The sequence below is a fragment of the Microtus oregoni genome, unplaced genomic scaffold (assembly GCF_018167655.1).
Source record: "Microtus oregoni isolate MIOR12 unplaced genomic scaffold, Mior012 000048F_ref0000485, whole genome shotgun sequence".
Classification (NCBI taxonomy): Eukaryota; Metazoa; Chordata; class Mammalia; order Rodentia; family Cricetidae; genus Microtus; species Microtus oregoni.
The window spans coordinates 17665394-17687586 of record NW_024543222.1 but is presented as its reverse complement, the minus strand read 5'-3'; the positions used below and the strand labels follow the sequence as shown (position 1 = coordinate 17687586).

The 22193-nt window shown below is 39.7% G+C and overlaps 1 protein-coding gene across 5 annotated transcripts in view; it reads left to right on the top strand.

The window, feature by feature from the left end:
- Gpatch8 (G-patch domain containing 8) overlaps positions 1 to 22193 on the top strand; it is a 71918-nt gene that overhangs the window by 21286 nt on the left and 28439 nt on the right. For 3 of the 5 annotated variants that reach the window (XM_041635720.1, XM_041635721.1, XM_041635722.1), the window contains one exon: positions 2410 to 2482. The exons of 1 other annotated variant lie outside the window; for it this stretch is intronic. In XM_041635720.1, coding sequence (XP_041491654.1) covers positions 2410 to 2482 — 73 coding nt within the window. Of the gene's footprint in view, positions 1 to 2409; positions 2483 to 20319; positions 20365 to 22193 lie in introns of those variants that run through there. One more of the 5 variants, XM_041635723.1, reaches the window with a different exon arrangement.

The following is a 22193-nucleotide window of genomic DNA, read 5'->3' as shown; positions in this document are numbered from 1 at the left end:
TTTGTATTGTTTGCTTCCACCTTTTGTTTTTTTCAAAACACCTTGGAGCCCCATAAAATTAAGTACTCCAGGCATGGTGGGTGCACTTGGAAGGCTGAGGCAGGAATATCACAAGTTCCAGGCTAGCCTGGTAGGCTGCATAGTGAGACCTATCTAGAAAAAGGAAAATCACAAAAGAAGTATCTTGAGGGCTACCAATAATTCAGTTGGTAGAGTATTTGCCTAGTGTGCATGAAGCTTTAGGCTGTCTTTCCAGCACTATATAAACCAGGTATGGCGATGCATACCTGTAATCTCAGCCCTGCCTAGCTAGATACAGGAGAATCAGATGTTTAAGGGTATATAGCAAGTCTATGACCAGCCTAAGATAATGAGATCCTTCCTGGGAAATCAAAGTCTGGTTTCTCACCTCCACTGGTAAAATAGCCATCACTCAGCTCAGCTGCATGTTGTCCTAAATTTGTAGAAGGAAATTCGTAGTGATATTTCATTTGTATTTTAATAAATAAACCTTGCCTGAAGTTCAGAGAGTATAACAGCCCCACTGATCAGCCTTATAGACCAAGCAGTGGTGACACACACTTTATTCCCAGTAGCTATACTATTTTCCATAGAGACAGGGTGGTAGTGGTGTACATTGTTAATCCCAGCACTATGGGGAATATAAAATGGGAGGTGGCAGCTCTCAGACTCAGTCTCAGTCTCCTTCTGAGATTTTGGAGGCAGGATCACCATTTCAGACTGAGGTAGAGGTAAGAGTCAGTGGCTAGCTGTTTTATTTTTTTGACTTCCAGGTTGAAACCCAAAATTGATCTCTGGGTTTCTATTAATTGTGCTACAGAAATTCTTTTAAGAAAAATAAAAAGACTCCATGCGGTGGTGGCACACACCTTTAATTCCAGCACTCAAGAGGCAGAGGCAGGCGGATCTCTGAGTTTGAGTTCAGCCTGATCTACAGAGTGAGTTCCAGGACAGCCAGGGCTACACAGAGAAACTCTGTCTCCAAAAACTGAAAACAAAATGAAAACAAAAAAAGAAAGAAAGAGCCGGGCAGTGGTGGCGCACACCTTTAATCCCAGCACTCGGGAGGCAGAGGCAGGCGGATCTCTGTGAGTTCGAGGGCCAGCCAGGTCTACAGAGCTAGTTCCAGGACAGTCTCCAAAGCCACAGAGAAACCGTCTTGAACCCCCCTCCCCCCAAAAAAAAGAAAAGGAAGAAGCAAGTAGATAATTTACAAGGCTTTTTAAATTGATTTCAGGTATAATAAAATTTATTTCAGATGATAGAATTAGATTACGTTTATAAATTACTTGAACTATATATTGAAGATTTTTTTTGGTTTATTTTAATGTGTGTGTGGTGCTGGGGATTTTAGCCTGGTGTGTTTTAGGCAACTGCTCTTCTTCTGAGCTACAGCCTAGCCTTTAGCTTTTTTCTGGATTAGTAGCATTTTCTCCCGTGGTGTTCAGTAGTTCTTTAGTCTTGTTGCTTCCACAACAGTTTTTAAAAGTAGAGAATTAAACAGAGGGCTCTGAAAGTTCTGATTTCTTGATTTCATACAGTAGCTGACATTTAATTGTTGTTTCTAGTATCTTTCATATGATTTTCATTGAAATACTGTTTCCAGATGAGACATTATGTATGTTGACCCCACATGCACTAATGGTTCTTTACTGTTGACTTATTGCTAGGCCTGTTTCATTCTAACATCTTAGCATTTTTGTTAGACTACACGTTGAAATGCATCACTCAGTCTGTGCTTGAGCTCATTTTATTTTTTGTTTACTCAATTTAACTTCTTGTTTTACTAACCTCAATGTTTTCAGTTTAATATTGGCTGCATGCTGGTTATATTTATATGTTATATATATAAAAGCCAATCAAGCATAGCCTGGATTTGGTGGTTGTCTCCATTTCTCGTGCTGGGGGTAGCCTTACACTTACAACTTACTTTATATCATGAAAGCCTGACACATAAACAAAATAACTAAACACAATGCAGATTTTCTTTTCTTAAAAAAAAATTCTTAAAGTGGTGCTGTCTAGGTGGTGGATATGATCGTATAAATACCTTGATTTTATGCTTTTTAATGTTAGTTTTAAAACTTCATAAGTGGATTCTCCCCCTTTTTCCTTCCCCCCTTTGTCGTTTTAAAGTGTTATGTACAGAAGTTGCCCAGCACACTATCAGAAAGGACCCTTTCCCATATGTTCTTCCCATATAAAATACTAGCCAGCATTTCTTTTTACATTAATGTCCCTTTTACTGGGCACATTTACCCTTTTATTAGCACCTTTTTGCATGCATATATGTAGAATTATCTCGTCATCACCTATTTTAATGCCACTAGGAAGGGAAGAATATATTATTGGAATATTTTTGGTTTGTCTCTCTGTTCTGTCTGTCAGGATAATATTGGACACCGCTTACTCCAGAAACATGGGTGGAAGCTGGGCCAGGGATTGGGAAAATCTCTTCAGGGTAAGTTTTTTAAATTTACCAAAATGAATGAAAACATTGTTTATGAAACAAATCTTGTTTCTAGATGTATTTGTTGTCCTTTTAAACAAGATTTTGGCTTCTCCCATCCTCTCCCCTACTAGAACAGTCTGGTTTTCCTACAACCTTATCTTAAGTCATTGTATAGCCTCAGTATTTGCCAGTAATTGGTGAGAATGAGTTGCTGTGTCATTAAAACGTACAGGACTATACATAATATGGATGGCCCAACCTGTTTGGATTTTGTGTATGTAGAGGCAATAATGGTGCTAGAAGAAAATACATTATTCAGAGTGTTCTCTTTGTGCCTTTCAGTGATCCTTTATGTGGCTACTGTATTGTAAAGAATCCTTCAACAGCCAGGTTTAACTTTTGTCCTCCTAAGCTTTCCCTGAAGCTGTTGACTTTCCTGTGACTTTTTTGCTTTGTGATCAGAGTAGATGTAGTGGTGGAGAGGAAAATTAGCCTGAATGAAATGTAAAAGGAAAGAAGAAATTTCCTAGGACTGTCCAAGCCGAGGCTATTTCTCCGATGTAGACAGGCTCTGGATAATGTATGGTTTAGTTTCTGTTGTAGTTTCCCTTTAAACTATGCTAGTGTTCGGTAAGCCCCAAATACTGACATGTCTGCTTCTGAGCGCGCGACTGGAAAGCAACCAGCTGCATTTACATTTTAGTTCTTTCTTGTTTGAAACTATTAATGGTTATAGATTCGATGTGAATGATATCTGAGAAATAAGGTGAAACTGCATTTGGCCATAAAGAGCTTTAGATAAAGGGAGGTTTGAAGATAATTGTGCCAATAAAAAGCTTTTGAATTTTGGAAATGACTCTTCACATGAATGCTGAAGTCTAAATCCATTTGTTAAGATGAGCAAGAGAACAGGGAGTGTTAGAATCTTTCATTTAGTAAGACTTACTTTGCCAGGCAACTGTGGTAATGCGTCTTTATAATTCCAGAACTTGGGAGGTAGAGGCAGAAATTTGAGGTCAGCCTGGGCTACCTAGTGAGACTCTGTCTCAGAAAATCTAAACCAAAACCCTAACAAATAACTATTGGTTTGTTTGTGTTATGGATTAAACTGGAGGTTTCATGCATGCTGGCTACACATTCTGCCAATGAGCTAGCTACATTCCTAGCTCTGCTTTTAAAATTATTTTTTCCTGAGTTCAATTCCCAGCAACAACATGGTGGCTCACAACCATCCATAATGAGATCTGGTGCCCTCTTCTGGCCTGCAGGCATATATCAGACAGAACACTGTGTACATAATACATTTTTTAAAAGTTCTTGTTTTTAGTCTTTTTTTTTTCTATTTTTCTTTTTCTTTTTTTGACTGTCCTGGAACTTGCTCTGTAGACTAGGCTGACCTTTAGCTCAGAGATCCACCTGTCTCTGCCTCCCCAGTGTTGGGATTTAAAAAGAACTCTATTGACTTTTAATTTAATTCTCTTTAAATTTTTACTTTCTTTAAAAAAAAAAAGACCTATGGGGTCTGGGTTTTGTATTTTGTTTATTTTGTTTTGTTGAGATAGATATTACTCAGGGTAGCCTCAAAATCCCATGGTTCTCCTGTCTCAGATTCCTAGGTATTAAAAGTATAGGTGCATAGTACCATGCCCATTGCAGTCTTTGTGAAAAAATGAATTAGATTTTATTGGTGTTGTATCTCCAGCTCCGTTGTAATATGCATTTAATGAACCCACAATAACTCATAAATACATAAATAGAAAGGAAATTTAGAGCTTATTTGCAGTTTTTTTTTCTTTTCTTTTGAGACAGGATTTCATTATATGGCTAGTCTGAAACTTGATATGTAGACTCTGTCCTTGGTTTTATAGCAATCCTCTTGCCTCTGTTTCTTAAATTTTGAGATTACAGCTTTTATTTGTTACTTGTTTGTTTTCTTATTCTTGGGTTGGAGGTGAGGATGGACCAGGGCCTCCTTTTAGCCCAGGCTGGCCCTGAACTGTGTGACCCTGCAGCCTCAGCCTATTAAATGTAGGAATTACACACTTTTGCCACCGCACCCAGCCTCTTTTCTAGTCCAGTTGTGATAAATCATACAACTAATTTTTCTATAATAACGTCTTTCTCCTTTTCCTGTCTTCCTCTTTGTTTTGTGTTCTGAGTATCCATCCCAGGACTTCATATATCCTATGTCCATCCTCTACAGTAGAGCTGCATCCCAAGCTTCCTCTGTTTTAACTTCTTGCTTTGCTGTTTGTTCTTTTGAACAGGGCCTATGTAATGTAGCCCTGGCCTCTGTCCTCTTGACTGCTTGGGTGGCTTCACTTGGCCGTTTTAAGGGTGTAGTTTAGTAGTGTTAAGTGTATTTACATTGCTGACCTTTTGAAAATAGCTAATAAAAAAACTTTTAAAGATTAAGTGTCCTCGGGGTGTCTCTGTGAGTTCAAGGCCAATCAGGTTCTACAAAACGAGTTTCAGGACAGCCAGAGCTGTTACACAGAGAAACCTTGTCTCGAAAAACAAAACAAAGATTAAGGGTTGAGTTATTTTCAGGAATAGCTTATTTCTTATTATCATATTCAACAATGTACAGGTATTATGCTGGATTTTGGAACTTTCTCCAGTTAACAGTATTTGATTAGAATAGACCATAGTAATAGTACATTTAGGTAATTTTAACAGGCTTTTTCATTGTTCTAAGTCTTTGCTGTGAGTAGTAGTTGTAGAAGAAAGCCTGTTACTCTAATAAAATGGTAATGCTTCTTGGTATCATACTTTCACTGTAGGAATTCTAGGCTCACATATTGTAAATTTTAGTTTCACTTGTCAACTTTTATTATTTGAATTTAGGACTCTTAACATATTGAACATATAACCATTCACTAAAACTTAAACATGATCTCTTAAACTTTTGTTATTGTTGTTGTTCAAAAGTTGAAATGCTATTTCGGCCCATGCAAAGCTTTTACAGGTGGCTCCATACTCCTTGGTGCTCCAGTATAGGTAGTGGACACTGGCTAGGTTGAGGATAGGGCATGTTGATGCTAAGATATAAGGTAAATTGTTCTCTGTATCCGGACATAAAATTGTAATTTGTAAAAAATTGTGCTTTGTAAACTGGATTTGTTGTATTATTATATTATTTTTCCTTTGTGTTTGGTTCAGCCAGTCAAGTTCTTTGTTGGGATTGTCAGAGTTAGCTACCACACCTGACTTTGTGTACTTTCTTCTTGAACAAAATTAAGAATATGACTTTCCTGAATATTGCTTTGGTCTTCTTGAGAATAAGGATTTTCAGTTACATTTGTATAGAAGTACTTCATTTGGGTAGGGAGCAGTGTTGTGGTTTTGTGATTGGATCTTGCCCTGTAGCTCCTACCTTGCCTTCTGAGTGCTGGTATTACAAGCACACATTGCTGCTCCTACCTGGGTCCATCTTTAGATATCTTAAACGTTTGTTTTTTTTTTTAAAGTACATTTATCTGTTTATAGTTTGTGGGGGGGTACATACATCGGATATGGAAATCAGAGGACAACTTGTGGGAGTTGGTTCTCTACAGTGTGGGTCATGGGGATCAGACTCAAGTTGTCAGGCTTGGCCTTGGTGCCTTTACCCACAGGATCATCTTGTTAGACTTTTTTTTTTTCCTTTAAATTTTATTTATTTATTTATTTGCTGTGTGCCTGCATTCCTGCTTGCATGCATGTATGTTAGGGAACAGCTTAAGTAGGTTCTCTCCTCCCATATGGATCCCAGAGATCATGGCAAGCACTTTTCCCACAGAACCATCTCTAACTCCGTAGTTAGATGTTTTAACTGAATTAGAAGTAATCCATTTCAGGTCTGTTATGAATATCATAACCTGGGTTACTTTCATCTTGCCAGTCTGTTTTCCAGTATTGGACCCTAGTATCTAATGTGACTTGTATATATTGGGTCTACTAGTCTCTTAATGTCTATGCTTTCATCTTCTGTGTGTTTTAGTTTTGCTTATATCTTAAAATCTTAATCTTATCTTGAAGCCTTTATGTCAAAGTCTCACTTTATACTCAAGGCTGGCCTGGAATTCACTGCATAGTAGACTGACCTGAAACCTGGGGTAGTCTTCCTGCCTCAGCCTCCCAAAGTACTGGGATTACAGGTAGGTACCATCTTGCCTGACTTGTTCTAGAGCTTCACCAGCTCAAGAATTACTGTTTTTAAGTCAGGAATGGTGGTGCATGCCTTTAGTTGCAACACTGGAAGGTAAGTGTTGGAATATCATGGTTCCTGAGAACTGTGTTAAAGGGAACGTCATCCACAGCTTAGGTATTAAGTGGAGGCATTCTTCATTCTGTGGGAACACATGACTATCTTCTGTATTTGTATTTGTGAAGGCACGAGATTTTGAATTGCTCTTTAGTGCATCTTCTAAAAGTTGAAACCCTTGTGCTGGTGTGCATGTACATACACGTCAAATTTTTATTTATTTTGGCAGTGTTGGTCATTGAATCCATATCTTCATGGTAGCTGGTTAAAAATTTTAAATTAATTAATAGTGAAATTGGATCTTACTGTGTTTCCCAGGTTGGTCTTGAACTCCTGGGTTCAAAATATCCTCTTTCCTTAGTCTCCTAGATAGTTAGCACTACTGGCACAGGTACTGGGGAGACTGTCTGGTGCTGACATTTTTATCTGTGGCATGTGACACAGTGTTCTACCACTGCCACTGATTGCACCCCCATTTTCACTAACTTAATAAGAAAAAACTTATACTTCTGTAAGTTTTTTGTTAATTAGTTTGAGTGTATGTGTGCACATTCGTGCATATTCAGGCACATTGTACATGGCACACCTGGAGGTTAGAGAACAACTTTCTGGAATTAGTTTTTTGCTTCTTCCTTTTTAAGACAGGGTCTCTTTTTTCTCTTTTTCTCCTGATGTGCTGTGTACTCTAAGCTAGCTGACCCAAGAGTTTCTGGGTTGGGTTTCAGTAGCCATCACTGTATCTGGTTTTCTTTGGGTCCTGGGGACTGAATTCAGGCTTTCATGCTTACATGGCTAGTGTTTTACCTACTGAGCCCTCCTCTTCCCAGCCCTGATTTGTTTTCATTCCTTCTGATTTTTTTTTTTCTTTTGGGCGTGTGTACTGGGGTGGTGGTGGTGTTTGATACAGGGTGTTTCTACATAGCTCTGGCTATATTGGAATTCACTATGTAGACCAAGCTGGCCTTGAACTCAGGTCTGCCTGCTTCTGCCTCCCGAGTACTAAAATTAAGGACAAATGCTGTGATTAAAGATCTGTGCCACCACGCCTGGCTCCTTCTGCTTTTTTTGTTTTAATGATTCATTTATTTTTATTTTATGCAAATTTGTGTTTTGCCTCCATTTATGTTTGTATGAAGGTGTTGGATACCCTGAAACTGGAGTTACAGGCAGTTGTGAGCTGCCATATGAGTACTGAGAATTGTACCTCAGTCCCCTAGAAGAGTGGACACTGTTGCTCTTAACCTCCGAGCCATCTCTCCAGCCCCCTCCTTCCACTTTTTTGAGACAAAGTCTCAGAGAGTCTGGCCTCAAAGTCATTATATAGCCATGAATGACCTTGAATTCCTGATCCTGCTGTGTACAGAGTGCTGATACTATGGGTATGCACCACCACACCCAGTCTTATAAGTGCTAGGGATTGAAACCAGGACTTTCTGTGTGCTAGACTAGCACTCCACCAATTTGTTCATCTCCCCATCACTATTGATCAATTTTCTCTACATAGTATTGTGACAGATTTCGAGTTTGCTTTTTCTTTTTTTTATTATGTATACAATAATCTGTCTGCATGTATGCCTGCAGGCCAGAAGAGGGCACCAGACCTCATTACAGATGGTTGTGAGCCACCATGTGGTTGCTGGGAATTGAACTCAGGACCTTTGGAAGGGCAGGCAATGCTCTTAACCACTGAGCCATCTCTCCAGCCCTTTTTTGTTTGTTTGTTTTTTGTTTTTTTGTTTTCTTTTTTGGTTGGTTGATGGTGTTTTGTTTCGTTTTGGTTTAGTTTGGTTTTGGTGTTTTTGAAATAGGTTTTATCTGTGTAACATTTCTGGCAGTCCTGGATCTCTTTTTGTAGACCAGGCTGGCCTGGAACTCACTGAGATCCACCTGTCTCTGCTTCCCAAGTGCTGAGATTAAAGGTGTGTGCCACCACCACTCAGCCCAGATACAGGTGTGGTTTTTTTTTTTTTGTTTTTTTTTTTTGGTTTTTCAAGACAGGGTTTCTCTGTGGCTTTGGAGCCTGTCCTGGAACTAGCTCTGTAGACCAGGCTGGTCTCGAACTCACAGAGATCCGCCTGCCTCTGCCTCCCGAGTGCTGGGATTAAAGGCGTGCGCCACCACCACCCAGCTCCAGATACAGGTTTTTTGATCCTTCTGGGTCAGCCTCTGAATGTTGGGATCAATCACAGGTGAGCATCACATCGTGCCTGGCTCATTTGGTTGTTTTGAGATGAGGTTTCAATGTGTAGCCGGTGCTGACCTCCAGCTCTCAGTTACCCTGCTGCCCTGTCTTCGTAGTCCTGGCATTATAGATATGAGCAACTGGGCCAAGTTAAGTATGCTCATTTTATAAACTGAAACCATTTTAGAAAAGTCCCACAGCTACTGAGTATCTGCCATCTCAGTTTAAGCATGACTTTAAATCTACTTTATACCCTTTTTCCTTTCAGAAAAAGCTGATACTGAAAATAGGAATGGAATGGGGGAGGTCAGGAAACATAGCTCCTCTGAATCACAAAGCAAGGTATGCATTGTCAGGAAGGCTTGTGCCTAGTCTGGGGTGTGTTGTGACCCAAGCCTCTGGAAGTTAAAGAGTCATGATTTCCAGTATGAGGCCTGTAGTTTGAGACCAATGTTGTCTCCATAGCTTTAGATTACACAGAGCTCATGTAGTTTAAGAAGCACCAATTCCGCTCCCTGGTGATCTAAGTAGGTCTTACTTAGTACATTTGTTAAAGACAAGCCTAATCTTAGTAATTTCTGAGTTAACGTTTAGTAAGATTCAGGTTCTTTTTGGGTTTTTTTTTTTTTTTTTTTGGTTTTTTTCAAGACAGGGTTTCTCTGTGGTTTTGGAGCCTGTCCTGGAACTAGCTCTTGTAGACCAGGCTGGTCTCGAACTCACAGAGATCCGCCTGCCTCTGCCTCCCAAGTGCTGGGATCAAAGGCGTGCGCCACCACCGCCCGGCTGAAGATTCAGGTTCTGAGAGCCTTTTTAAAAGCAAAATCCTGACTGGCTTTGAACTTGTAACCTTTTTGCCATAACCTTCTGAGTGCTAAGATTATAGTTGTAAACGAACACATCTGGCTATCTTTAATCCTCTTAGTAGAATCTTCTTAGTAGTTAATGATAAACTAGATAGTAAGTAAAAATTAGAATTCTTGAGTCTATTTTTGTTGTTTGGTGTGTGTGTGTGTGTGTGTGTGTGTGTGTGTGTTGCTTTTGTTTGAGACAGTTTTTCTGTATAGCCTTGGTTATCCTAGAACTAGCTCTCTAGACCAGTTTGGCTTCGAACTCACAGAAATCCACCTGCCTCTGCCTCCCAGGTGCTGAGATTAAAGGCAGGCACAATTACTGCCTGGCCTAATTTTTTTTTTTTCAATTTGTTTTTAGAGGTAAGAGATGGCTCAGTGATAAAGAGCACCCGTTGCTTTTTTCGAGGACCCGAGTTTACTTTTCAGCATCTACATGGTGGTTCTAACAACCGTCAGTAATTCCACTTCCTAGGGATCTAATTAATGCCTTTGACCTTTAGCTATGGTGCACATGTGTATACAGGCAAAACACTGACACAAATAAAACAAACAAATCTTAAAACAAATTAGGATTTTCTTTTATTTTTGTTTATATATGTGTTTCTTTGAGACTATATGCCACATGTGTGGGGCTCCCAGTAGAGGTCAGAAGAGGGTGTTGGATCCCTTGGAGCCAGAATTACAGGCTCCAGTCCTCTGGAAGAATAGTATGTACTTTTAGCCATTGAACCATATTTCCAGCCCTAGGAGGTCTAAATTTTAAAGCTAAAAAGAAGGTGGAGGGAGGCTGGAGTGATAGCAGGTAAGAGAAGAGCATTTGTTGCCCATGTAAAGGACCAGGGTTTAGTTCACAGCACCTAGTGACTATGTTACTTCAGTTCCAGGGATCCAGCCCTCTCCTCTGACTTCTGTAGACACCAGCTATGTACATGGTACCCATACACACATTCAGGCAAAGCACTCATATACATAAAATTTTAAAAATATATAAATTTAATGCCTGGCGGTGGTGGCACATGCCTTTAATTTTAACACTTGGGAGGCAGGGCAGGTGAATCTGTGTGAGTTGGAGGCCAGCATTGTCTATAGAGTGAGTTCTAGGACAAGGCTCCAAAGCTACAGAGAAACCCTGTCTCGAAAAATCTGTGTGTGTGTGTGTATGAGAATGGGTCCAGCCTAGTGGCACATGCCTTTAATCCCAGCACTTGAGAAGTGGATCACCATGAGTTCCAGGACACCCAGAACTACCTGGTGACCTTGTCTCAAAAAACAACAGCAAAAAGTAATAAAATTAAGAAAGAAAGGGATTGCAGAAGAATAGGAGGGGAGCGGTGAACTGTAGAGAGAAAGAATATAATGGAAAAGATTGTTTTTCATTATAGAGACCATCATATTTAAAGAGTACATCAAGGAGCTAGAGAGATGACTCAGCATTTAACAGCATACATATTCTGTCTGCTCTTAAAGAAAACTGTGTTTTGGTTCCCAGAACTCCTATCAGGTGACTCAACTGCTTGTAACTCCAGCTCCAGGAGATTCAGACAATCTCATGTGCATGTATCCACAGATACATGTAACGAAAAGTGATAAAAATTAAAATTTAAAGGATATGCCAGGCAGTGGTGGTGCACACTTTTAATACCAGCACTTGAAAGAGGCAGAGGCAAGAGGATCTCTGTGAGTTCGAGACAAGCCTGGTCTACAGAGCAAATTCCAGGACAGGCAGGGCTAGCTACACAGAGAAACCTTGTCTCCACTAAAAAAATTGGAGGATATGTGAAGATATTAATTAATGTAGTAAGTTCATGGCATAATAATAATTTTAGATTGAAATTGAGAACAAGTGAAAGTAGGTAATTTTTGTTTTTATCATTTTACTTTGTATTTTTTAGTTACGTAGAAAAGAATGTGGAGCTGGGGAAATAGCTTAGTCAGTAAAGAGTTTGTCACGCAAGTATGAAGATCTAAGTTTGATCCCTAGAACCTCTGAAAAAGGCAGTCATGGTAGTGCACACTTGTAAACTCATCCAGGGAGGCAGAAACTGGCAGCTTGCCAGCCATCCTAGATAACTCTGCAGCTTCCAAGCCAAACAGAGAACCAGACCCTGTCTCTAAAAACAAGGTAGATGGCACCTTATGAACAACCTGGGGATTACCTTTGATGCACACACATGTGGGGGTTGGGGGAGAAGAAGTGACTTAGTTATAGAAGCAGTTTGGATATTATCAAGGTAAATTCATTTGGAAGAATAATTACAGTTTTGTCTGTGAAGCAGGTACTCAAGTAGGTCAGATTGGCCTCAAAGCTTGTTGTATGGTAAAAGATGACCTTCAATTCCCAATCCTCAAGTCCCTACCTTCAAATGCCAAAATCACAGGCATATACCACTGTGCTGGCTAACTAAATGGAAAAACATTTTTTTTTTATTTGTTTGTTCTCTTTTATTTTTTTTTTTCTTTTCTTTCTTTCCCAAGACAGGGTTTCTCTGTAGCTCTTTTTGTTTTTAAAGACAGGGTTTCTCTGTAGCTTTGGAGCCTGTCCTGGAACTAGCTCTTGAACTCACAGAGATCCGCCTGGCTCTGCCTCCTCAGTGCTGGGATTAAGGCATACACCACCACTGCCCAACTCATTCGTTTTTTTAGAGTCGGGCCTGGCTGCCCTGGGACCATACTGGCCCCAAACTGAAAGAGATCCATCCACCTCTGCCTCCTAAGTGCTAGAAATTAAAGATGTGTGCACAATGCCCAACATAAATGAAATATTTTTTAGAGATCATTTTTATTGATTAGTTTAATTTTTAGGAAAATCTTGGATGATGATGTGTGTGTGTTTTATGTGTGGGGCATGTGTATGGAGGTCAGAGGTAGTTTTGCCTCTGTATACACCAGGCTAGCTAGGCTAGCCTATAAACATCGTAGTATTCTTACGTCTCTGAGATAAAATTCCCATTTTTCAGATCAGAAAGTTAACTCTTTTTTTTTTTAAAGATATATACACATACAGTATCCTGCTTGTAGGCCAGAAGAGGGCACCAGACCTCATTATAGGCGGTTGTGAGCCACCACGTGGTGTGGTTGCTGGGAATTGAACTCCAGTCCTCTGGAAGAGCAGTCAGTGCTCTTAACTGCTGGGCCATCTCTCCAGCCCTCCCCTCCCCCCCCCCCCCCCCCCCCCCCGCTTGTTTTTTTGAGATAAGGTTTTCCCGTGGCTCTGTGTGAACTATGCTGGTCCTGAACTGCAGGTCTTCTGCCTCCACTTCCTGGGTACCTGTTTTTATATATATATATACACACACCTATGCCTTTAATCAGTGTGCTATATGATGTATGCCTAAACAGTTTGCTGGATCCTTCAACTTTGATGATAGAATTGTAATACAGGACAGTTATCTACCTTACTCTCCAACAGTTTGGAAATGGCTCTAATATGATGTTTTCTTTGGAAATTTGAAGTGATCAATATAAATTCACTAGAAGCTACACGCTGAATTAGGTAGTAAAAAAACTTCACAAACTAGCTTTTTCCTTTCTTTTTTTTTCCTTTTGGCTTTTTGAGAGAGGGTTTATCTGTGTAACAGAGCCCTTTTTGAGAGTTAGCTCTCTCTTTCTACCATGTAGAGGATCAAACTCAGATTGTCAGATTGATGGCAAGTACCTTTACCTGGTCTCACAGTGTAGACAGGTGGGCCTCAAACTTGAGGTGTTTTTCTGTCTTCTGAGTTTTGAAATTATAGGTGTGAGCCACTGTGCCTAGTTTCCTCCTTAATTTTTTTCTTTTGTTTTATTTTCTGTGTAATTTTTAGTGTTCCATCATTTATAATTTTTATTATTTGTGTATTTCTTTTGCCCTTCTTAAACTAAGTTTCTAAAGATTAGTAATTAATGTGTTTTTGCATGTTGTTTGTTGATACTTTCATGGTTTTTATTGTATGTATATTTACTGACAGAATAGCCTAGATCTACACTAATTCTTCAAGGAAGATCAGGAGCTAGTGAAATGCCTCAGTAGGTAATTGTGCTTGCTGTCAAACCTAACAAACTGAGTTTGACACCCATGACCCATAGTGGAAGGAGAGAACTGACTCCTGCAAGTTGACCTCTGATCTTCATGTACACACTATGACATTCACCACCACCAATAAAGAAATAAATGAATACTTGTAAGTTGGAGGGGGAAGGGGAGGATAAGTTAGGAGCTGGGCAGGTAGGGGTGGTCCTGTGATCCCAGCACTTCAGAGGCCAAGGCAGAAGGTTCCTAAGCAAGCTGTCCTGGCTATATGACACAAACCTGGGGGTGAGGAGACTAGAACTGTAAATCATAACCCATGCCTACTTAGAGCTGATGGGGAGACAGACAAAACAAATACAAGTATATGATGGTGACACTAAAGAATTGAACAACTTAACTTAGAATTTTAGTTTGTTTAACAATTCAACATGCAGAAATCTCAAGTTACAAGAATATTGAAGCAGGCAACTATTTCACATCTGGTCAAATGTATTTGCTAGTAGGTATATGAAACAGATATCTATGGATTGTTGATGTTTCTTCCATGAGAAACATTCGCTATTATTAATCTTATTTAAATTTTTTTATTACATTTATCTGTATGTGTTGTGTGTGTGTGTAGGTCAGAACAACCTGAAGAGATTATTTCTCTCCTTCCAATTGATTTTCAGATACTGAACTCGGGTCATCAGGTTTGCAGTTTGCTTGCTTCACCCCACCCCCTTTGGTAGGTTTTAGATAGACTCATGCCGCCAAGGCTTCCTTGAGTCATACTCAGTGTGTAGTTGAAGATGCCTCTGAGCAATTTCTGATTATTTTGCCTCTGCTAATCTAGTGTTGAGATTACAGTTTATTACAGATTATGCATTGCTGGGGGTCAGTCCCAAGGCTTTGTGTGTGCTAGGCAAACACTGTACCAACTGAACCATACCCCAAATCCTAAGGAAGATTAGAACACCAAGTAAAAAGTATAATTTAGGCCGGGCGGTGGTGGCGCACGCCTTTAATCCCAGCACTCGGGAGGCAGAGGCAGGTGGATCTCTGTGAGTTCGAGGCCAGCCTGGTCTACAGAGCTAGTTCCAGGACAGGCTCCAAAGCCACAGAGAAACCCTGTTTCGAAAAAACCAAAAAAAAAAAAAAAAGTATAATTTAGCTGTCAGTGGTGACACATACCTTTAGTTCTAGCACTGCAGAGGCAGAGGCAGGAGGATCTCTGAGTTTCAGGCAGCCTGATCCAGAACATCTGGAGCTACACAGAGAAACCTATCTTGAAAAGCAAAAATAATCATCATCATCTCAGTACTTGGAAAACTGCAATAGGGAGAATAAAAAACTCAGAAGCAGCCTGGGTTACATATCAAAGTTATCTCCAGCAACAAAGAATGAAAAGATTACTACCAACATAAGTAGCAGGGGATATTATTTAGAAAAGAAAACATGTAATATCTCCCATGCACATAGGATCTTTTTTTCCTTTTTCGAAGTTGTGAACAGTGTCACTCTGTACCCTGAAATAGCCTCAAATCAAAATCCTCCTGCCCCAGCCGCCAGAGTATGGGGATTTGGGGCATTTACCTACCACCTGTGTCCTGCAAATTTGATTTGTTGTCCATTTGTTTTGAGGTAGGGTCTTTCTAGGTATCCCTGGCTGTCTTGAATGAAACTCATGAAGTAGACCAGACTGACCTTGAGTTTGCAAAGGTCCACTTGCATCTGCCTCCAAGTGATGTATGATTACTTTTTCTTTCTTTCTTTTTTTGGTTTTTTGAGACAGGGTTTCTCTGCGTAACAACCCTAGCTGTCCTGGAACTAGATGTTGTAGACCAGGCTGACCTCGAACTTACAGAGATCCACCTGCCTCTGCCTCCCAAGTGCTGGGATTAAAGGCATGCGCCACCACCACCCAGTTCAGGCACATGATGATTTTTTTTAGTTCTTTTTTCATTTGTTTGTTTGTTTTTTCTTTTCTCCTTAACATAGACTCTCCCAATGTAGACCTGACTGACCTGTACTTAGAGGACTCTTGACTGCCTCTGCTTCCTGAGTGCTGGGATTAAGACATGCACAGTTATACCTGACAAAAATCTGAATTTTTAAAAATAATCTAGAAATCCAGATTGTGTGTGTGTGTATGTGTGTGTGTCTGTTTCTACCTCCTGAGTGATGGGATTAAAGGCCTGCACCACTACGGTGCCCAGCCATGAGTGTGGTGTGTATGTTTGAATGCTGTGGCGTGTGTGTAGTTAGAGGACAACTTTATGGAGTTAGTTTTCTCCTTTCACTTTTACGTAGGTTCCAAGGATTGAACTCACATAGTCAGGCTTCACAGCAAACATTTTACCTGCTGAACTGTTTTTTGTCAGCTACAAACACATTACTTTAGATCATAACAGTCCACCCTGATTCCTAAAGACTCATAATCAAGGATGTATTTAGTCCATCTCTTAAAAGTCCCCATAGTCTTTTAACAGTCATACCACAGTTCAGAAGTCCAAAAGGTCTTCCAAGACTAAAGGCAGTCTGCACAGAAACCCTGTAGAATCAAAGTCACATTTGTGTACATCTATGTACAGTGACACAGAGTAGACAGTTCCATTCCAAAAGGGAGAAATGAGGGCACAGCAAAGAAAGGCTGGAACAAATCATGAAAATCCAGGTCCAGTGGCTGGGGCTTATGACAGAATCATCTGGGCTCCAGAGTGCTTAAGTAACCTGCTGCTGCAGGTCTGCCTCTTAGAGAGCACACACAGCCCTTCTGGGCCAGCTCCATTCCATGCCTGCAACTTTCCTCTAGGGTTTTCCCATCATTTCCATTGCAGCGGAGGCTTCACCTTCATGTGATGAGTTCTTGGGGCTGCTTTGCAGGGACTCTGATACTGCTACATATTGCCTGGTGTCAGTAGTTCTGTCCATGGAACCTCAGTACAAGACTCCTTAATTATTCAATGTACTACCATCTTTCATGCCTGCAAAACATGTACATGTACCAGGTGGTTGATGCTGATAAGATCTGGTGCTAGCTTGGGAAGTAGTCTGTCCCCCTGGACCACAGTTGTATCATGTATTCACTGTGTGCTGCTGACCCTGGGGAAATGCTTCCCCGATGATTATTTTCAAACAGGAAACTCCATGTGCCTATTAGGTTTTTAATGTTTTGTTTTTTGTTTGTTTTTGAGATAAGGTTTCACTATATAGCCCTGGACAACTTTAAGCTTACTATGTGTAGACCTGGCTGACTTGGAACGCTTGGCAGTCCTCCTGCCTCTGCACTGGTATTATAAACATGTGCCACCATATCTGGAGAAGGTCACTTTTCAAAAATATTTCTGAGCAGAGTATATAGTTGATTCAGTAAAGTACTTGAAAGACCTTTAAGAATTGGATCCTTAGAACTGAGGTTGCAAAAAAACTGGTCATGGTACCCTTGTAGTCCCAGTGCTGGGGAAGCAGAGACATGTAGATCCTTTGGACTGACTAGCAAGATAGGCTACATGGTAAACTCCATGAAAGACCTTTTCTCAAAAAACAGCTTGAGGGGCTGGAGAGATGGCTCAGTGGTTAAGAGCACTGCCTGTTCTTCCGAAGGTCCTGAGTTCAATTCCCAGCAACCACATGGTGGCTCACAACCATCTGTAATGGGGTCTGGTGCCCTCTTCTGGCCTGCAGGCATATACACAGACAATATTGTATACATAATAAATAAATAAATAAATGTTTTTTTTTAAAAAAAAAAAAAACAGCTTGAATAGTGCCTGAGGAACAATACTGGAAGTTGTCTTGTGGCCTTCTTAGACATGTGCACCTGCGCATTATTAAACCTTGTGAAGACTGTGGTAAGAGTTGTCTTCTGTGTAGTAATTTAAATTTATAAAGCTTGACAATTAAAAATTGCCATTTACAGGCTGTAAGAAGGCTCTAACTGTTTAGTTGTCTCTTCTTGGAGAATTGAGATTTTTATAGCCCAACCTTTTAGCGGGGACAGTCCTAAAAAGATGTACTGAAGAATTAATAGTTGTGTGTGTTGGGGAGGATAACAGTGAAAAGTACAAGAAAAGTGGTTTACATGAAACTAGAAAGTCTTCGGTGGTTTTAGAATGATCCTGACTGTAAGAGCTTTTCGTTGTGGTTATGGAACACTTAACACCCCCAGTGGTAGGAGATAGAACTGCAAGAAGCCATTTGGTTGTCAAGGTTTTTATACTAATTGCTGCTGCTGCGTCAGCTGTATAGCACCCCAAGTGTTTTCTACCATTTAGACATTAGAATTGAAGTGAAGCTAGGCAGTAGTGGCACATTCCTTTAATCCCAGTGTCCAGGGGGCAGAGGCAGGCGGATCACTGTAAGTTCGAGGCCAGCCTGGTTTACAAAGTGAGTTCCAGGACAGCAAGGCTGTTACACAGAGAAACACTATCTGGAAAAAAAACAAAACAAAAAAAACCTATGGCGTTCAGGTTGTCACTTTGTAAACATATTCTTTGTTGTGGTGGTGGTGGTTCTCCTTACTTTGCTTTTGAGACCAGGTCTCACTCTCCAGCTTTGGCTGGCCTAGTACTCACTATGTAGCTCAGGCTAACCTCAGGTTTGCTGTAGTTCTCATCCCACAGCCTCCCAAGTGCTGGTAATTCCTGGTGTGAGTCACCATGCCTAGCTCTTTTGGAGTTCTTTGATATAAACAGTATTCACATAAGGGTGGCTAGGAGATGAATAGTCAGTAAAGTGCTTGTGTTGCAAGTTGCTAAAATTTGGATTCCAGTCCATGTGTATAAACATGGAGATAGTAGAGACAAAGGGATCACTGAGGCTTGCTGGCTTACCAGCCAGTCTGAGAACTCTGGGGTTGTTGAGAGACATTGTCTCTATAAATAAGGTAGAAAGCCAGAGAAGACACCTGAGGTTGAACTTTAGTAATCCACATACCAGTTCAAACACATACAAAGTTCAGTCATACACAAACATATCTATGAGCATAGATACACACAATGGAAATAAAAACTTAGATCATTAGAGCTGAGCTTGTAGCTTTGTGACAGAGCATTTGAGAGTTCATGGATTCTAAACCCACTACTACAAAAAACAATAAGAAAACCATAAACAAATTTCAGTTTATTAGTAAAACATCATTTACCATTTTTATTTAGAAAGTATGGTTATTTGGTCGGGAAGCTCACTTAGCCAGGTAGGTTCTGAACGTGGAGTAGATCTCTCCTCCTTCCTTTAATGTATCCCAGAACTCAAGCTACCAGCTTCCAGGGCAAATGCTCTACCCACTGAGCCAGCTAACTGTCCACAGTTCATCTTCTTATAGACACAACAAACATGTTTTTAATAATAGAAATTAAATTTTAAAAAGTTCCACACTTTGAACTGAATTTAGCTCAGTGTTTTAAAAAGAAGTTGGCTCTTTGAGGGAACACAGTTTGGCTACTGCTACTTGCCCTTAAAAAATTTTTGATCATTACAAATTGTTACTTATTCTGTTATTTTTATGATTTATGATTTATTTTATGTGCATTGTGTTTTGCATGTGTGTCTGTGTGAGGGACTCAGATACCCTGGAACTGGAGTTACAAACGGGTGTGTACAGACTATACCAGGACCTCTGGAAGAGCAGCCAGTGCTCTTAACCACTGAGCCATCTCTCCAGCTCCTCTAAGTGATACTTTTTATGGTAGGATCAGTCATTGGCTAGAAATGAAGAAGTAAGGGATTTTTAAAAAATGGTACCACCCCTTCTTGTATATGTTCTTTGGTGTCTTTTTCCCACTGTGATTTTTCCTTGGGTGATTTTTCTTGGTTGTGTAGTCACTTTAATAATGTTAGGAAATTACTGCTTCACGTAGGCAGTGATTTCATCTTCAGATTGTTTTGTAGTTTGGATCTTTTTCATGAGTTAACTCTGGAGAAATTATAAATGAGGTTCTTTTGAGGCTGTTGTTTTCTGGAATTCTTTTTCAAAGGTTGGTATAGTCATGTGTGAAGGACAGATGTTGGTGATGAAGTCTTTTAACAGGAAGCAAAGATCTGAGCAGAGCTACTTAGAGTTTTAACTCATTCTTAACAGAGTTCAGTTCTAGACTTCTGTTAACTATTTTGAAGTGGTCTTGAAGCCCCGTCAGCCAGGCTACTTATAGTTCTTTTGTGAAAAAATTACCTGGTCAGTGTCTGGTTGATCCCATCCATTCTTTACTGTAACTTATTTAAGGAGTCCCATCTTGCACCCTGAATACTGATTTGCCAGAATGAATAAGTTAAATGAAAGATTAGAAGCTAGAGTTAGTTTTCTCCCTTTAAACAGATTGACATCCCAGCCCATCCCCCCCCCCTGTGTTATTGAAGAGGAGATTGTTCACGTTCTCAAGTCGCAGTAAAAAAATCTCACACCCCATCCTGACCAGTACAAAAACAGCTGCTGCAGCACAAAATGTCTTCCCTCTGTCCTCACTGAAGTCGGGGGAGGGACAAAACCCAACCAGTACTTTACCCCATCCTGTCTGCCTTAGAAGGCCTGTTTCCTGCCCTCATGGTTTCTGCCTAACAGACGGTGTTTCTTTTTTACAGCGTTATGATCCTGGACTTGTTGTGGTGATGGTAAACTTAGCAGTGGTAATTTTTATTTTCAGACTGAATTATTCCTTTGTCATCAGTGCACCAATATGTTAGGCTTACTCTCTGTCGTAGCCTCATCCTTCTGCTTGGTCTTTTCATTTTCCTTTCCTTTCCTTATGCAACTTGTCTGATCCTTGTTCATTGAAGGGTAATGTTAAGAAGGGATGTATCTATGTTAGAACTGCCAAAAAGAATCAGTTAGAATGTTAAATTCTAATACTGTCAAAAAACTTGATTTCCCCACCCCAGTGTAATGGGCACTAGCACTTGCTACTGCAATTTATAAATAAGTTAAAACAAACTTTGACTGCCTTAGAAGGCAAAAGTACTAATGCAGAATTTATAAACAGGGGTTTACAGAGGTAATCAATCTGTACCAAAACGTTGTTTATTCTTCCAAAATAAATTCTGACCAATCAAAAAATATTCTAAAATAAATTTCTTTGATGTTTCTTTTCAATTGTTTCATTGGACTATTTGTTTTTACCGGTAAATCCCTGATTGAGACGTTATGAAAGTGATATTGCACCTAGGAAGTCATTTTTATAACCTGTCTTTACCTTGGTCCTTTTGCTAAAGATTGCAGTCACTGCTTATTTATTATACCATTGGGCAGAAGGAGCACTGTGCTTTCATCATATTTGACTGGCAGTCTGGGAAAGATCTAATAGAAGACTGTGCTCTAGAAAGTTTTTGTTATTACTTGGGTGGGGTTTTTGTTTTGTTTTTAACTATGAAGATAATTGCTTGTTTTCTGTTTATTAAAAACAATAATGGGATCTTGTTGATAAGCAGTTAAACTTCTGAGTGTCAATAATAGAATATTGTTGACAAGTAGTTAAGCTTCTGGGTTTGTTTTTCAGTATGATTTAAAGATGAAAAATACTAATTCCATAAATATATAGACCAGACGCAAGTGTTGCTGGTTATTTTGTTTTTTCTTTGGGATCCTAACAAACCAATTAGTCTAAAATTTTTTTCTTTGATAATATCTAAGATTTAGCCTGACAAAACTTGAATTTCTTGCCCAAAGGTATAATATATGTATATGTGTGTGTGTGTGCGCGCGCGCGTGTATAACAACAAAAATAAAATTTAAAAAAAAACAATTGTTTACACCAGACTGAGTGAAATGATGAGGGAAGTAAACATTGTGTTTTTTCACTAAAGGTGTACCTGGGTAAGGTAAGTCCTTTTCAGTTACATCACAATGAAAGCGCAAATTGTGATGTAAAACAGCTGTGGTAGTAAAGTGCTTGTCTGCCCCATTTGCTTTGTTTGGCTGGTTATGAGTGGATTAAATATATATTTTCAAAAAATCTCCAGCATAGATCAATTAGTCGAAAGTCAATTTTCTTCGCAACTAGTCCTTTTCACAGCTTACCAATAACCATCCCTAGCCAGTGGTAAATTCACTCTACAGAATGCGACCTCAGGCACCAGTTTTAAAATAAAACCAATCTTGTCCCTAAGGGCAAGTAGCTGTTTTTATTTAAATTTTCATTGGATTAGAAAAGATCTTTTGAAAAATATTTTTTATAAACATACTGAGTTATAATTGTATTGGTTTCCTTTGTTTTCAATGTTCTCTTTTCCCCCCCCATTCAAGCATTTAAGATGTTCATCACCAGTTTTAAGGGATGACAAGGAGATGTTGGCACAAATTTGTTCTCATTGCTACTTGGGATCCTTTAAGAGCTTGTGCTGGGCTAGGTGTCAGTAATCCCTGTATTTGGGAGCTTCAAGGTCATCCTCACTTATATAGTGAGTTTGAGGCCAACCTGGGCTACAGTCTTATAAAAACAAACAGAAAAAGAAACTTCTAA